This window comes from Aptenodytes patagonicus, chromosome 12, assembly GCF_965638725.1.
Source record: "Aptenodytes patagonicus chromosome 12, bAptPat1.pri.cur, whole genome shotgun sequence".
Lineage (NCBI taxonomy): Eukaryota > Metazoa > Chordata > Aves > Sphenisciformes > Spheniscidae > Aptenodytes > Aptenodytes patagonicus.
The window spans coordinates 13,084,308-13,102,422 of NC_134960.1; the positions used below are offsets into that span (position 1 = coordinate 13,084,308).

At 45.7% G+C, this 18,115-nt stretch overlaps 1 protein-coding gene across 6 annotated transcripts in view; it reads left to right on the top strand.

The window, feature by feature from the left end:
- HTR4 (5-hydroxytryptamine receptor 4) overlaps window positions 1-18,115 on the top strand; it is a 151,402-nt gene that overhangs the window by 93,991 nt on the left and 39,296 nt on the right. The window contains exon 7 of one of the 6 annotated variants that reach the window (XM_076349913.1): window positions 5,322-5,345. The exons of 4 other annotated variants lie outside the window; for them this stretch is intronic. In XM_076349913.1, the coding sequence (XP_076206028.1) occupies window positions 5,322-5,328 (7 nt within the window). In that variant the 3' untranslated portion in view covers window positions 5,329-5,345. Of the gene's footprint in view, window positions 1-2,094; window positions 2,161-5,321; window positions 5,346-18,115 lie in introns of those variants that run through there. One more of the 6 variants, XM_076349912.1, reaches the window with a different exon arrangement.

Genomic DNA, 18,115 nt, shown 5'->3' on the forward strand with positions numbered 1-18,115 from the left:
GGGGGATTGAGAGAGCAGCCCTTGTTGGACGCAGCGTGCCATCCCGCAGCAAGCGAGACGGTACCTCTGGCTGGGGAGCTGCAGGGGCGAACACTGGAAAGGCATCCCTGCTTGGGGAGAAGGGGAGGGAGGGCTCTCTCCCATCCCTGGTTAACCGGGGTGGCTCCATGCTCTCACCATGGGGCCAGCCTGGTGGCCTAGACACAAAGAAGGAGAGGGGGGCATCTATTTTGGCTAGTAAGCACAGCAACAAGATACCTTTTGCTAAGTATACAAGGCAGAGAGACGACAGGAAGCCTCTCTTAGGTGTGTGTTTGAGATGTGGAGGGCAGGGAGCACGTCAGCCCAGAAGGTGAATTGCTTCAGTCCATGCTGATGTTTGACCTCCAAGTGTTGCAGATGGCAATGCCGGTGCCTCCTCATGTCTCCAAGTTGTCTTGCTGCTTTTGCACTAAGTTATCTTCCTGTGAGACCTCATCGTCCTGCCTGTGCCCTGTGGGACAGGCAGGCTCAAGCCAGCACTGCCCTGGGGATGCTGGGTGGTGGAGATGGGCTCCCGAGAGAGCGAGCAGCCAGGGAGGCTCTGCACACCTCCAGGAGGGCTGAGCTGCTGGGGGTTTCCTTCATTCTGTGCTGAGTGTCCCTGAGCTGACAAACTCCCCGTTTTGAGACACTTTTTAGACATATCGATGTCCCAGCGATGGCCAAAGCAAATGTGAAGAGTGACCTCCCCTCCGAAGCTAGGGGTGGCCATGGTCTTGGCCGCCTCGGCCAACTGAGGAGGCTCTGGTGGGCTGCAGTTAATGGTGGATCCCACCAGATCAGGCTTTTCTCATTTCCAGCTTCTCCCTCCCACTTGTACCACTCTGCTCCCACATAAAAGTTATCCATGGAGATGTATAACAATCCTGTCAATCTAGATGTGACAACCATTGCAAAAGGCCCCATAAGAACCAAACCTCCACAGGACATCTTGTCCACTTCTAGCTTTTATGAGTACTTTTACGGATAAGAGCACGTTACCTCTCTTCAACATGCTACAAGCGTAAATCAGATTACCTCCTGCCTTTCCATATCACTCCAGCTCTGCAGAAGGCACTTGATTCCTGCTGCCGCATCCCCTCCTCCTTCCGCATGCCGGAGGGATGTGGCTCTGCACATCAGCACTTCAGAGAGCAATTTTCTGTTTTCCTCAGCTTTGTAACTGATGAGAAAAGCGTGACTTCTTTCCCTGGTCCAGATTATGCACTGATGATGATAGAGGTGTGGGGATTAAAGGAAAACCAACTAACTGTAGTCTTTGGACAATTAACCTCACTTGAGGAATTTGTATTTCTTCAATGCTTCTCTCTTAAATGCAAAAAAGGTTGGACTCAGCATGAATGGAAGAGAAATTCAGTGAGGCAGGTTCTCTCAAGGTATAACATACATTTGCTTTACTAGCATGGAAATACAAGGGGTTTGTGCCCAGCAGCTGAAATATTGAAACCTTCTTGTACAGGTTAGCTTCATACCAACCCAACTGAGAAGCTGCGTAGGGGCTGGACCTGGTTCACACACTTCTTTTCCAACCTCAAAGTTGTTTCTTCCTGACCAAGAGCTTCTGCAAATGGGGAAGTTGTGCAAGTGGGATTTTATAGCTGCTTTTTGTACCCTGGCAGGGAGAGCAGTGAAGAGCAGGACAGACCTTGTGCTGAATCTAGGGCAGAGTTCCTCCCCCCAAAACCACAAAGACTTGCAATTTTGTATTAAGCTGACATGAGTCATTTAGCCTCAAAAGGAGTCAGGAGTGGTTGACAGTAGGACTGGAATTTCTAACTCCGCTCTACTTCCAATCTTGAGAATATCTGAACTTTCCTTCCGCCCTACCTGTCCAAACCGTTCTGTCCTTGCTCACAATCATTTCACCGGTGCGTTTGCAAGTGCAAAGAATATGTTTGTCACAGTTAAAATTCAGGCTCTTGCTCTTGGATGCGTCTGACCTGTGAGAGTACCTTGCAGGGAGGGAAGGCATTTCTTCTTTTTTTCTTCTGATAACTTTAGTGTCAAAATGTTCTGACATTCCCATTTTGGGATTTTTCACATTTATATTAGGAATGGGAAAAAAAGAAGAAGGAGGAGCAGAGTGCGATAAAACACGGCAGTGAGAAGAGGCAGACGCCCTCACCACACACAGACTGAGAGACCGCTTGGGAGACAGTTATCATTCTTTATTTTTTTTTAATTTATTTTTCAAGTGATCTGTGAAGACTCTGGTGCTCTGGGTCACCCAGGCAGGGAGAGACTTTTTACAGCACACCTGGGGCCAGATGCAACCGCAGTGGCGATGGGGCGAGGGAGGAGACTGCACAGTGGCTCAACCATGATATGAGGGTGACCACAGCTTGCTTAATCCCCTGGCAACCACCCCACTTTATCCCTAAATCATGAACCAGAAGATGGGGAAAGGAGTTCCTGTCACCCATTTTGTTCTTGAACATCAGCTAGTGTGAGAGACACCCATCCCTTGGGCAGGATAAGATGTGGCGCAAAACGTGTTTCGAAGATGTCATGAACAGCGAGGAGATAGGATTTGGTTAGAGCTGGATCTATGTGTACGATGGGAAAGAGTATTAGAACTAAATATTCAGCTTTGAAAGAAAATTTTTATTTGCCTGTTTTCCAAGTCTGCTTTCTGCAAGTGTAGGAATTGCCAGAACCCTTTTTTTTTACCCTTGGATATTCACCTATTTCAATTCTGATGTGTACCATCAACTGGAAAATTCAGGCAGGACACATGCAAATGGTGAATTGAAATCTGCAGGTGTGGCTACAATCTGAAATTCATGCCCTATTCATTTTTCAATGGCTGAGATTGCAACTCACATGTCATATACAAAGGTTTGTTTCTCTGGTTGCAGCACAAATTGTGTAATTCATTATAAATATTTGCAATTCATAGTTCTAATAACCTGTGGTTTGGAATATCATTCATTGAAAGGACTCGGGAATCATTCTGACTAATGAGTGGATAGGAGAATTTACAATGAGCACTCAACTAACGTATGGCAAAAATTAGTACAATAATTAACTGCAATAGAGATGGGTTTTTGGATGGCTGTAGCATGTGTTCAGGAGTTCTGTGCACCACAAGACTGAAAGCAAAATGCCATAATCATCTGAAAAATGCTGTCTTCCCCTTTAAACATATTGCTTGCATATCTTTTGTCATGCATAGAAATTTATTCAACACAAAACAACAAATTCATGCCTTCATGAATCATTAAAGTCTTGCACTGCACAAGTGGATAGGAACCCAGATCAGCATTGCCTGAATTCTTGGATAAAACAAGTTCTGAAATTTTGCCACAGTGAAGAAGATGACTTTGGGTAAAATATAATTGAGCAATGATCGGAGTAGACAAACTCTGGAACGTTTGGGTCAAGGAGGTCGCTTTGGTATATTCCCCATTTCCTCTCAGAAGTGCACTGTTCAGCACAGTACAGTGTATTAGTCTCTTCAGGGAAAGCTATAGCAAGTGGTTTATTTACTCATTTTCCATCACAGAGAGGTCTTCTCAGACAGAGCTGAAGCCAATTTTATTTCTCCAAAGTAAAACACATCCTGATTTTCCTTTTAGAAGAGCCAAGAGAAACAAAGTGAAAAAAAAAGAAGCATGCAGCTTGGGGGGCTGGAAGTTCATTGTCTTCATAAATACAAAATTAAATAAATAACCTGCTCAGCCCACACTCATGTCAGCACTCTGAAGGTGCACAAAACTGGAGAAGTATGCAGTAACTCATTGCGTGCAGCCGGCACTCAATGCCAGAGCACTGCTGTGGAGTCTTATTGGTCCCTGTAGGGAACATGACTAATTGTGCCAGTAAATCTCCCGAACCGCAGCGAGCCCCAGTGCTTCCTTGCTGCTGTTGGAACAGGCAACTCAGCAACTCGGGTCTCCAGTTTTTAGAAGTTTAGCAAATCCATGGCTTACAGATCTGGAATAAAAATAAATCCACCCTGGCTGTAGGGAAGAGAAGGTCAGAGCTGCCGTGGAGTGAAGGAAGAGGTGATGTGTGCCTGTCGGCGATGCTTCCCCAACAGGAGTGCAGAGGGGTGGTCCTGCCCCACGGCTCAGTCTCCTACACATTCCTCCCACAGACTTGCCCCAGCTCTGAGCTGGAAGCCCCTCCTGGCACATGCATACTGTGAAATGTCTGCTGTAATTTGAGGGGAGACCTGTAGCGGTGCCGGCGGTGTCTGCACAGTGAGGGGAGCTCCACGGGTGCCCAGTGCACCCACTGCCCCGGCTCCATGCAGCCAGACCCTCCTGTTGCAGGGGTTTGACATGTGGGATTGGCAGGAGGGTCAGAGCTTGAGGGGGAATTCGCACCTGGGTTTAGCTTTGTGTTGCCACTTCCAGTCCATAAAGGCAAAGGTAGGAGCTCTTCCTTTCTCCTTGCCTTTTCCTGGAGCCAGGCTAGAGGCCACTACATACAGGCGGGATGGATGGGCTGATGGCATTGCATTACTTTATGCAGCTTTAAAACAGTGAATAAGTTAAAGAGACTTTCCCCCTCTGTCTACGAGATAGCTTTTCACAAAGATGAGCAGCCATCCTGAAACCTTCCTGGCTTTGCTAGGCTGCCAACTCAGAGCCCCAGCTTCCCTTGCTCCTGGGGGTCTCCCTGACACCCTGACATGGAGGATCCCCCTGCCTGAGCAGCAGCCTGGGTACTGCCTACAGCAAATACACATCAGGATGCCCATATGCCCACTGCTGTGCAATTTGTGTCTTTTCATAGATGATTTTGAATGACCATGCCTTTTTGACAGCTTTAATTTCACAAGGTCATTAACTCCATCAGTGCTCAGTCACCTCCTCACAGGTCAAATCCTGGCTGGCCAGGTGTCCCTGTGCCACCACGCACCACCCCCTTCTCCTGCAGAGTTGCCTTCAGGGGAATGGGCACATTTGGTGGCTGTGGTGTTACAAATCTTCCGGCTGTTTCCAAGCTCCCGGGCTCAGAAATGGCTTCACAAGATGGGTTAAAGAGTGCTCTGGTTTCCCTGTGCTGGGCTGAATCATGCAGCAAGGTTCAGTGCCCGGCGTGGGTCATTTCGCTTGTGCTCATGGATGGAGCGGCAATCCTGTCCCACCTGCGATGGTGGGATTTTGTGGGCGGCAGTTGTGGCTTGACTTAGAAAACACAGAGGTTAGTTACTCAGAGCTGCTTTCTGATGAAACTGTCAGGTCTCTCTCAAGGATCTGGCTTTACAAGTAAAAAATCTCCTCCTGTTCTGCCTCCTCCTGTTCCTCTTATCTCTTATCCTTCCTTAGGCACTAAGACAGCCGGAGAGACTGCAGAGCTTCCTGAGGCAGAATAACACATTTGCTGCTGGGGGTCGGAAAGCCCCCTGCCAGCAGTGGGGCTTCCCCACCCCACCCCAGCCGAGCTGACAGCCGACAGCCTGGCCTGCACAGCCTCCCTGTCCTCTGCTCACGTGCCTCCTCTCCAGCTCTCCTGGGGCAGAGTCGTCCCTTGGTGTTTGGCAAGCCGAAAGCCCTCCCAGCACAGGTGCTTCATCGGCGAAGGTGCATTTAGCCTCAGACGGGGAGGACACACGCCTTCGTTACTGCGTTTTCCCGTGGGACAGAGTGGTGGCCGCTGGCACTGGCAGAGGTGTTTTGGAGAAAGGAGGGACCGTGGCAGCGAGCGTGGGGGGACAGGTTGGGCACGGCCAGGACAATATCTCAGTCCTCCCTGCTCAAGTCCCTAAAAACCTTTTCAGTAGCAGCAGAGAGGAATCTGAGCCCAGGTCTGCTGCTGCTACATGATGCTAAATATTTGTCTCTGTTTTCTCTCTTTCTTTCTCACACACATGCATGGATTCATGGAAATGACTAATTATGTAAACCAGAGAGAAGTTATTTCTGAAAAGGAGATGTTCACAGGCTGTGTTATCAGGGGGTATTACACCCTGCTCTGCTTGTGGTGCTGGAAAGAGTACGGTGCGTGAGGGCTGTAGTGAGAACCTGGAATTCAGCTCCAGGCTGCAGCAGCAACTGGCCAGGCTGGGCAAGGAAGGGCTTCAGTGCTGCTTCAAAAAAACCCAAAAACCAAAACAAAAAAAGAAAATGAGATATTTCAGTACATGCACAACTTTGCTTGGACAAACTCGCAAAAAGCTCTGATTTTCAGCTGGCCCAGAGGTGAAAGATTAAGGTTTGGGTTCAAACTCAAGGCCTCCTGACTGCCCTCAGCTTCAAAGCCAGCTATTTGCATTCCTCATTCACTCTGCTAGGCTGCCTGGAGGCTCCACCAAATTAGTTGAAAGGGTAAAATCCAATATTTATTGGTTATTCCAGAGTTTCTGGAAGGTTTTTTTTTTGCTTTTGCTCTTAAGGAGAAACAGGCAAGCAGCAGGTAGGCACCTGGGTGCACAAAACTCACAAACAAAGTGCAAGGGAAGGCAAGGGAACAAAAAACATCAATAACATACATGCTATTTTAGCTTGGTTTGACCAAATTTGAAATTGATGTGGAAGTGAATCTTCACTGTGACTCAGTTTTTAAACAGGAGGGATGCAGGTCTTTGATCTAAAATTGTTCTTTTTTAATTATTATTATTTTATTTTAGCACTAACTACAACATGAATACCCTTTCTAAAAGGTTTTTTTTCCCCCTTTACACAAACTGGATGGATTTTTCTGTAGATGTCCTGTGATTTTTTCTTATCACTAAAGTATCATTTGGAAAAGAATTCCAGTGGCAGAGTACTACTGTCTAAAGCTATACAGTTATTTAGAGCAAAATCAGGCCATTAGGGTCAAAATTTCTGACTGGCAGGAACTGCCTGGGAATTTTAATGATCCTGCAAGATGGATCAGAGCTTTGACATATGTTATCATCTTCTTCACTACAAGGTCATTAGCCCCAAGACAGATCATTCGGACTTGGTCTGCTCTTTCCCTCATTGCCTCATTGCTTGCTGTTTCACACTGGATTTCCATAGGTCATTTTGGAGGCACAATGTAAGCAGCATATATTTTGCTGCGCTTGTGACACTTGGAGCAATTACAGGCTGCTGAGCTGTAGGACGTGTGTTGTAATTTCTCCAGCAGTTGCCTTATTAATGGGACCAATAGGCAAGAACTTCACCCCTTTGTGAATGTGCTGATAAAGCACATTACCACTAAGTTCTTTTTAGGAAGTTTCTGAGCAAAAGCTTGAGAAACACAACAAATGATGACATCCCCCTGACATCTCCATCCCCTGCAAATTTTGCTTCTTTATGTAATTCCTCTTTTTGACAGGATTTTAGCGGAAACTCCCTGTTGAGAGACACAAATAATTTTTGTTTTCAGAGAAGCTGATGAAGTACTGCTAGGGAGCAGCTAATATCTTTGTATATGTTTGGGCTGGGATTTTGATTTTTGTCCTTGATGGTAGGGATTTATTTTGCTTCATCTTAGCAAATAGATGCAAACATTATGTTTGCATGCAAACCGTCATGCTCCTGCGATTAAATTACTCTGATTAGCAGGCCTGTGGGCAGCCACCCTCAGCTGACTGTACCCTGCAGGCACATTATTGCATTGCTCTGCGGTGGCTGGAGGACCTGAAGGAACGTCCTCTTCTGCGCCTGGGAGGGCTCTGTCCTTAGAGACCTTCCAGTGCTTAGCAAGAGGCACAAGAGAAGCTAATGAAATTTTTCATTTAATAGACATAAATCTGTTGGTAGACTTGACTTTAAATTGCAGTAGTGTCATTTTTCATCAGCTGCATGTGCCTGGATAAGCCATGCTGACATCCTTGGGTGCTGTCTGGCAGCCCTTTTCACCAGTCTTGTACACTTTCCCCATTACAAGTCTGCAGGCACAGACTTTGGCATGGCCAAAAGCTTACCCCATACAGCATGAGCACTGCTGGAAGGGTATTGAGCAGGTGGCCCCGTGGGTCACTCTGGAGGCTGCTCTTCCCACTGTGGTACAGAGCCATGCCGAGGAGAGAAACCTCGTGAGAGCTCTCTGTCCCAAGGCATGAAATAAACCAAAACAATTTTAAAATGATGACTTCAGGGGTGACAAAGAGTATTGCCTTCAATGGGCAATGCAACCAGAGATTGCTCAAGATGTTTTCCACTCCGATAGTTTCAGTTCAAGCATCAGTTCTCCGTGTCGGCAGGAACGGCACCACGTGGCTCCTTACCACAGCCTGAGCACGGCTGGCTTGTGTCGTCTAGCAAAAGAGGGGATCTGATTTCTGTCTGTAATTACATTGGGGAGATAAAGACTGGGAAGGGAGAAGAGTTATTTAAACTAAGAAATAATGCTGTCACAAGAACAAATGGATATAAAGTGGCCAGGAATAAATTTAAGCATGGAATTAGATGAAAGTTTCCAGCCATCACGGCAGTGATGGTTTGAAACAACCTCTTAGTGAGACTAGTGGGGGAAAACGTCTAATTTCTAACAAGCTGAAGCTTGATGAATTTACAAAAATCATCTCATTATATGGTATGACTGTGATAGCAGGAAACTGCCTCAGGACCCCACAAAGCCCCACTTTGTCCTTAATTCTGTCCCTTGTGGAAACCGGAAGCAGAGCTGAACTGCTTCGGGTCTTGTCGATACCTGACCACACTGCCTAGATAAAGTGCGGCTTTTCTCCCCCATCTTGCTGATTTTGCATCCATCGGGGAACATCGAGAGAAACAGAAATTGTCCCCATTTCCCAAAAGACCTCGCAGGCCTGGTTCCTGTGCTTCCTACCTCACCTTTCCCCTCTGGGCAGCGGCTGCAGTGCAGTATTTCCCGCTAGCTGGCAAGTGGGCTTTTCAAGGTCGTAACCCCGTGGATCAGCAGCTTGGTATCCTGAGGTTGCCTCTGTCTTATTCCCAGGATCTGGGTTTGGCACAAAATTGCACCCAAAGATAAATGGGAAGGAAGAACAATGTCCTTAAGTGATAGTGTTCAGACTGTTTGACATAGAATATGGTACAAAAAATCTGAAAAGACAGGGTAATGTCCATACCACTGGTAAACGTGAGATTATGAAAAGTAGATCTCAATTCTCCAAACTAATTTTATGAGGTTGCAATTTGCAAGAAGTGTGACACGTTTGACTTGGTACCTACATCAGCATGGCATGTATTAATTAGATCGCCCTGATAGTTTGTAAATCATAACAAAATTACCATCTTCTAGCGGGTGTATTTGTAGTCAGGATTCTTAAGGAACAGGTCTTGGCCATAAGCTGTTTACTTTTAATCTCCTCTCTAGAGAAAAACAAATAATTGCTGATAACATATGCAGATAGTACAAGATTAGAGGACTAACAGTAGTAAGAGCGAGCAGCATAGGGCTACTCTGCACACTGAATTACTTGGTTAACTGAGCACAAGGAAAATGTTTCCATGGAGTTACAGAAACATGGTCTTTATGGCTGTGCCTCTTGGCATGCTGAACACAATCTCAGACCACAGGCCAGGGTGAAACAGGCTTCGATGCTGAACATCAGTTCCCACCTGATACTGAGCCTGAAGGGTGAAGGTGGCCGTTCCCGCAGACATGGAGCCAGTGCTGCCCACGTACCCAGCCCAGGCAGGGCTGGCAGTGGGGTCCCACGCTCCGGAAGGAGGCTGGAAAAAATGAAGTGTGATTAAAAGTTTCAAAAAGAGGCTGTAACAATATAGTCCTGGCACATGAACTATTTATCTTGTACTAGAGAAGGTAGAGAGGTCAGTGTCTGTTTGGGTACAGAAGTCTAATGCACAGATGTGTAGCAAGGGAAAGGCCTGGAAGTTTAAAGTGCACAAGTTTGCTTTAGAAACACAGTGTTTATTTTTAACAGTGAAAATCGTAAGCCGTGACAACAGATTATCATATGCAGTTTTCTACCACTAGAAATTTAAGATTGAAGATTGGCTTTCTTTGTAATAACCTCTCTAGCTCAAGAACAGGTATTGAACACAAAGCAAGTGTGAGTTCAGGGAAGACCTGCAGCCTGTTTTGTTCAGGACGTACTGGGTGATGACAAGGGTCTCTGCTGGTTGAGTGACCTGGTCTCCAGGACAGGGATGTCCTCAGCCCTTTCGCTTTCAATCCATTGCTTTGTTGTACTAGCACTGAGGGCACCCAGCCAGGAGCAAGTTCACCATTTTGCTGGGTGCCACACAATTTCAGAGGGGAAAGGCAGCCCGAACGCCCGGCAGCTGTGCCTAGGACAAGCGAGGGACAGGTGGTGGCAGCTGGGGAGCAGAGGGACACCACACTGCACTGAGCTGGCAGGCCGGACCACGGCCTAAGCCGATCAGCTCTCAGCAGTGTGTGGCTTTGTAAGTAGCCAGAGTATTTTATTGCAGCCTGGTGGGGGTGATGAGTGCAAGAAAGGAGAAAACAACTTCCACCTCTGTCCCTAAAGTATTAGCAGAGGCAGCACAAGTGTATTTGTTTGCATTCAGTTCAGCACAAGGGCTCTCAGTGACCTTGAAATAACCTCTGTTACTTCTCTAAATACATTTCTTTTGTGCCTTTGCTCCTATTTCCCAGTTTCTTCTTCAGAGTGGGTATGTGATGGCATGTACAGTACATACAGATGTCTCATCTCATTCTGCCATTTAAAGCTAGACTGGACAAAGTAGTTAAAAATAGTACAGGGGGACAATCTTGTACCAGGGAAAAGGCTCAGACTGGGGAATTAGAGTATAGCACTTATTAGGTCTTCCCCTTTGCTAGTGTTGTTAATGTTAGTCAAGAGATAATTTGGTTTTCACTGGAATTTCATTAGCTGCAAACCTGAAAGGGGTTTCTGTAAAAATATAGGAGCTCATTAGGCTCAATAACAACTAAAAAAAAGTTTTGTAATTTCTTGGAGGAGCTTTCTTGTAATTTTTTATGAAGCTTTGCCAATATTTACAATCAAACTTATGTTCCAACTTCCCTGGCATGATTTTACAACTTGGCATCAGTCTTCTCCACAGTAACAGCCTTCTAGTGTAACATTCACAAATACTGTGACTGGGAGTTGTGAAGGATCATGAGCAGGACACAGGGAGCTATAAATATCAGGAGGTACATGATAGCTCAAACAGGAGATACGGGCTGAGTCAGGAAGTGCGGGGTGAGATTATACACTCTGCTATGCAGGATGCAAGAGCAGAGAAGCCCTCGGGTCTGGGAATTTAGATGTTCCACAACAGCAGAAGTTATCACCATAAAAATAGAGAGTTGCACACATGGCAAAGGGCTTGGCTGTGTGTTGTTCTGTGCAGCATCAAACAACCTGCAAACTAAAAGATGGGGCATCATCGTCTGCACAACCGTCTTGTCCCTCCTTTCCCCTCTCCCTCATCTGAAGAAAGATGTGTGTATTTCTGTGTCTCCTGACTTCTACAAGTAGGTAAACGCACAGGGCACCCCGTGGCAGCTGGTGGCACACAAAGCTCCTCCAGGCAGCTGATGTGTTGCCCACAGAGGCTGAATCCACCCTGGGCAAAAGCATTTGCAGTGGCCAGGACATACATCCAGCATGGCAACACACATGGAGATGTGCAGAGGGCAAAGCAGGCGCAGCCACGGCTGAGCTGGTGGGAAGCTGCAGTAAGGGCTCCTTCCCTTCTCATCACTGTCCAGCTGCTTCCCCATGGCGGTCGCCTGCACCCACCTTCCGCTGATGCTCCCATTGCCGAGCCCTGGACCACTCGGCCTTCTCAGCTCTCCTCCAGCAGCTTTCTTCTCACTGTTGAAGTGCAAGGGTTAAAAAGGACAACTGGGGAGAAAGGGTAGAGAGCCAAGGCTGGTGCTACAGCCCAGCTGATTGCTTCAGCTAGTGAAAAATGCACAGGCGCTTGCAGCTGTACATAAACGGGAGCCGGTGCCAGCAGAGGTTTTGGCCTCTTTTACTTAACAGTGACACAGTCACATCTCCAGGCTTTTTCTGTTGTACTGTAACGTCACCCCGAGGGGAAGGGAGTGGGAGCTGCTGAGAGCTGCCGGGCTGTTTGGCACGGTGTTGCCTTTGGGCTCCCACTGCACAAACACCCCCGGGTGGGCAGCGCTGCGATCACGGGTACCAGCCGCTTCCCACGTCATTTAAAATCCAAACATCAGAAAAAAGAATCCCAAAGGCCAAGAGCTGCAAAAGAGGAAGGGAGACTCCAGCACAGTCTGGAAAATAAAGAGCAGGATTTGCACCGTTAATTGAAGCCAGAAAAACTGTGTGGGGATGGGAGCTTATGGCAAGACATGGTAGTCGGGAGCCTCTCTGAAGCTGTGCTCACTGTCTAAGATACAGCCCCTGCTCTGCCTCTGTCATGGTTTTGGAGCATGTCTGTGCTTGCTGAAGCAACCACCAGCATTACCGCATACAGTGTACCTCCGGCTTGCGTGGGGGCGGACTTATTTTTTATTGTGGGTGTTTTCTAAAGTTATTGGTGAAGCCTTTCTGTGTATTTGTAAATGCAATAGGCTTTTTATTGAGGTTGGGTTATCCCCAGGGTAGGAATTCGAGACACTAATTTCTTTTCTCTCAGCTGTCATCTGTGAAGTCTGGGCTAAGCTTCCTCCTCCCACCCCTTCCCTGCTTTTTCTTTCCTAGGGATCTCTGCTAAATTTAAAAGCTGAACAGTTTTAAGAACTTTTTTCTTTTGACACTTCAAACTTCTTCTGCAAAAAGGTTAAAGTTTAGGGAAAGGGCGTGGGGTGACCTTGGCTCCCCTCCCCTGCTCAGCATCACGCCGGTTCCCTGGGACGATGAAGTGCTGCCAGCATCACGTTGGGCTGTGTGGGCAGCGTGTGCGCATCGCCCCTTCCCCGGTCCTCGCTGACTGCACACCAGTCCCACCTGCCAGCCGAGCCCCGCGAAACCCGCCGCCAAAGCAAACTGCCTGTCCCAGTACAAACCAGCTCCCACGGGGACTCCTGCCCTCGGGTAAGCTGGTGCTAGCATCTGTGCCGCACCCTGTGTCGGAGGAGGCCGGTACCTTCCTTCACCCAAAAAACACTTGGCTTGCCAATAATCAGGACACTGCTGAAGCCTGGTACACAGCTCAAAAAATGCCTCACCAGAGGAAACTGAGAACTTTTGATAAGAGAAAAGCTTCTTGTAATTGTACCGAGTGAAATCAAGATATTTATGCTATTTCCTACGGAGGAAAGAGGGGATTAGGGTTTTAAAATACCACAGTTTCCTTCAATTTTAGTAAGGTAATCTCTTTCAATATGTCTGTATATTGGAAAAAGAGATTAGAGCCAAAATAAACCCCTCTTTGTTATTTGGCCTAATACAAGATTCAAGATCAGAGCTTCTCTTCTACATGTTTGTTTCTGGTAGGGAAGCCAAGGCACCGAAGGGCACCTTGAGCTTGGAAGCGACTGAAATATCAACTCATTTTTGTCTATTTTTAATTGCATGACTTGTGCTTTGGGTAATGAAGGCAATTGATGTGGGGCAGGATCCCAGTTAAGGCTTTCTTTCTGGTCTGAGATTTACTTTTGCTGTTCGTTGCCCTGGTTTATATCTCCCTAGGGAATGCCTAACCCCTTGTTCAGTAGCTCCCTATTTGTGGTATGACCCATATAATTTGGAGGTTTCTGGGAGAGCCCTTTCTGCAGGAAACAGAGGGGATTTTATACTCCATGGGCCATCCAGGGAAGCTGGGCTCAGTCCAGTAAGTCCAGGCGCTGCCTGCCCACGCCATCCTGCATCCTGCTCAATCTTTCTATGTATCACCTGCAAAGCCTACATAACCAAGCCCCTGGCTCAGCCCCGTTACTCTGTGCAAAGCCTCTCTTAATCTGTTTAATGTTTATGAAAACTGGAAAGTAACTTGGTTTACAGAAGATTGCGGCGATCCAGCTGACGGTAGCCCCTCCAGTGCTGTCAGAGGACAGTGCTGAAAGGAAGAGTGCCATTAGGAAAAGCAGAAGAGGGGAAGAAGCCACAGGAATGGCTAGTCCTGCTGCAGGTCAACATTTCTTCTCTGTGGAATTATTGTTGGGTTTCACTTCACTGTCTCTAGGATTCAAATGGAAACTTTAAATAATTTACATTAATTGTTGTCTTTTCCAATTAAACCTCTCTGGTCCTTGACATGCATGACTGTTTCTTATTTCTCTCTGCTTTGCGCAGCCAGTTTGCATAATGAACAGCATGTCCCCAGCATTTTGCAATCGCTGGCCTGGAACAGGAACATAATTTCCACATGGAGCCCTGGAGAGCTCTGACAGCTCTCCGAAGGGCTTCAGAAACGCCTCCCTCGCTGCAAAGCCTCGGCACCTACTGCCATTCTCCCATCTGCTTCCCTCCTGTCCAGCATCTGCAGCTTTCCTTGAAGTTTCTTTTCCTCTCTCCTGCAAAAGATAGTGCAAAGAAACAGCAAGGGAGTGCACGACAAAAATAGGAAAGTCATCTGTCTGGTGGGACTCACCCAGTAAAGATGGGCTAGATTTCCACACATTTACTTTTTCATCCTTCTAGGTCTCCTGACACTAAAAGCAAGCAGCTTCTGTTCTGCGCAAGTGATTTGAATGGTAATTTTAATTGGTTTGGAGGCCTTGATGAAAAAGCAGGACATTATCTGTTGGGAAAAGCTCTAATCTGATTTCACTTGAGTCCTTATCGATACAGAGCACCATTATTGGACTGCCTAATTTAATCCCAGCTCTGCTTCCTGAATCAATGATACGATGCTAGATATTTATTCAGGTTTATACACCTAAAGCTGAAAGCTTCTGCTGAAAAGTGAATTCTCTCTCAGGTAATGATATTTAGCTGAGCTTCTCAACAGCAATGTGTCCTGTGTTGGGAATACAGGACAGGCTGAATAGCTGGTGCTGGGAATGGTGCGATGAGATGGACAAAGATGTGTGCAGATTTTCTGCCTTCCAGTTGTAATTGGGAGTCCATTGCCCATTGCACCAGGAGCTGGGATCCATTGCCCAGAGAGGAGCACTGCCGGACACAGCACTGTGCTCCTGCAGCTGGACTGCTTGACATCTCCTCCTGTTACATGGCAAAGCCCAGACCTATTGAAAACATATCACTTAAATAATTGATTGTAACTTAAACAATTACAGTTAGGTAAATACATACATCCCTCATAATACATACTGACATACTGAATCTGATTCCAAGTCCTTTGGGACTCCATTCATTCCAGAGGGCCAAAATGGGGTTTGAAACTAATTTTGGTACCTGAATAAATTCTATTATGGATAGCAATTTACTATCCACCTACTTCCCTTCTGTTTCAACTGCATAGCTCCCAACCGAGACCTTTGCACAGCTGTGCTGAATGTGTTGGGCTGTTTCCTTCCTCTCCAGAGATTAATATGTTTTATCAGTCAAAGTGTTTTTAGACAATGCATATCAGCATTTGCAAAGAGCTCCACATGCCTTAGGGCTAGAAATGCTACATAAATCTAAGCAATTATTGTTCTATTCTGTTATTCATTGTGGCAGCAGACATCTCTTAAACTCAGGGCTAATTGTTTAAGCGCATTTTAATTTTAGGTTAACTTCTTTTTTCTTTTTCATTTTTAAATAACTCTCTTCCTTTCTGATTGCTGTAGGAGAATTTACTTAAGCATTATATGCACTGCCTCTTTCTCTGTAAGCTCACACTGTGGAAAAGCTTCCCCATTGCTGTAGTTAAAACTGCTTCTAAAGCCTTTGGTGTATCTGTGGGACAGAAGAGCCCTGTTATTCGCAAGACATTTTGGCCAGCTTTTTGATATCTCCAGGAAGATGTCAAGGACTTTCACTACATCTGCTGTGATTTGGTTGCCTTTTACCATTTTGCCACTTTTTGGATCCTTAACCGTTGCCTTTATTTCTGATTGCTGGGTGGCTGCTAGTGCCAGCCTGCCTGGTTCACATGCTTCAGCAAATTCAGGTACCTGCTTAGCCTGCTGTGAGCCTGTCTGCAGTGCTCATCCACCTGTGATTTCAGTTCTTAGCTGTAAGCATCTTTCCATCTTAAACTGCACATTTCAAAACAGTAAATTGGCCATTTTGAGGTTTTTGTTTTTATTTATTTGGCATAGCAAGGATTATAGTTGCTGCTAACATCTGCTGCTCAGTATGCATTTGCATCTTGAATAGATGACCTGACCTGTGAATTGATACAGATGTCGTTTTGTTTTGGTTTTGTCACCAGTAAAGATGCAATATTTCTTTATGTATGCCTTTGGGAGTACATAATGTCTTGCAAATACTACATCAACCATTACATACAGCTGCGTAAGGCTATTTCTGCATTAGCTGATGATTTCCCGTCCTTACTTCTGCATTACTCTTTCTGTTCTTTGGCTATCACAGGCTACTTCAGCATTACTATCATCCATCACAGAAGACAGCATTTTTAAAATTCAGGTACCTACATTTAGGAGGCAGTTTTGGAACTCACCTTTGTTGTTGTTACTGCTATGTTTTGCTTTATGGTTGCATCTTTATCAATGAGATTTATACCTGGCGTATGATGCCTTCATCGATCACAACCCTATCAATGGGGGATTTTTCTGGATTCTCCCTTTGACCCTATGTCTTCATTTAATCCAGATTAAGTTATATGGTTTCTCTTGCTTAAAGAGCTCGTTGAACCACACGTTGCCTTTCTCTTACTGGTGACAAAGTGTAGTCCTCTCTTTTGAGATGTACAAGCCCCTTAATATGTGAAGTCTTTTTCTTACATTGCAGGGATACACCTGGACGTATTTTCTTACTACAGATGTCAAACCATCTGAAATTCTATAATCTGAAGACTAGTTTCACTATGAACCTTTGTATTTTGCAGATGTTATAATCAGAAGAGTAATCATATTGCAAGTCATATCGCATCACATGCAAGATTAGTAACTCCTGGCTGGGGGAACCTGTGACTGACACGTGTCAGAGTCCCAAGTCTATTTTCATATTTCCAGAGGCAAAGCAGATTCTTCACCCTCTGTAGGGAACACTTTCATGATTTCTAATAGGTTTCACTATTAGGTGTTTTCTAAGTTCTGTTTCTTCTTTAAAAATAAGTCTTTCTTTAATTCCTCCTGTTACATCCAGTTAACTCACTAAAAATCCCTCTCTTGATGTTCGTATCCTTGACATCTTATACCCATCGTAAGTAGTTAGTACAAAGCAAATTAACCACTCTCTATTTTACAAATTCATATTTGAATTTAACCTATAAACACTACTTCAAATTCATAACCTATGAACTTCCCAAGACATCACTGAAGCATAGAAAATGTTACTAGCCCACTCCACATCAAGTGTAATTAATTGCACTGCGAGATGCCAGAAGAAGGAAAGACCGGCTGTAATCTCCGTGCAGCTAGAGTGAACTTTTCTAGTAATGTCTGCTATTTTGTGTGAATTTAACTTCTTACGGACCAGAGGCAATAGGTGAGCAGGAACAGCATAACAGAGGCAAGCGTGAAGAGTATTTGAAGGGTATTACGAGGTTCTGATCTGCATTAAAAGCTCAGAGCTTTCCTGAGCAGTGCTGGGAGGTTGTAACTGTGCCCTGGCAGGAGTCTGCTGCAGGGCTCCAGACCGCCAGCAAAGTTTGAGGGTGGACTGATTTGTTTGGATTAGAAGAAATAATATCTTCTGGAAGCTTAAGGGGTCTCTGCTGGTATCCTTGATGTCAATGGTAGCTGATAAATCCACAGTGGGACTCAAACACCACTGCCTGTGGAGAAATGTGCATTTTTTTTCTGGAAGGTCATTCTGAGGGAGTGATAACATGTAAACATCCGGTCAGAAAGAGGCAGGCGACTTCCTCCACAGATGTCATATACTTGGATCAAGGTGAGTTTCAGCATTTTCTGTGTAAAATGTTTATAAATTAACTCTCAAGCACAGAGGCATTCTGACCCTGGAGGAGAAATGGCATAGGCACTGTCAGATGCAGAGCTGGCTGAAGTTGCCTCCATCTCATACTTTCACTGCAGAAAATGTGGGGCTTTTTGAGAGGACAGCTCCAACAGTTTTCCCTTCTTCCTGTGGAATGAAAGTTTATCCTATTAATGAGTGAGGAGTTAACTAGCAAATAAACTTACTGATACTTTTCCTCTTTTTCTTTCATCAGGGGAGGAAGACATGTTAGCTCTAGCAGAAGCTCAGTTTAGCTTT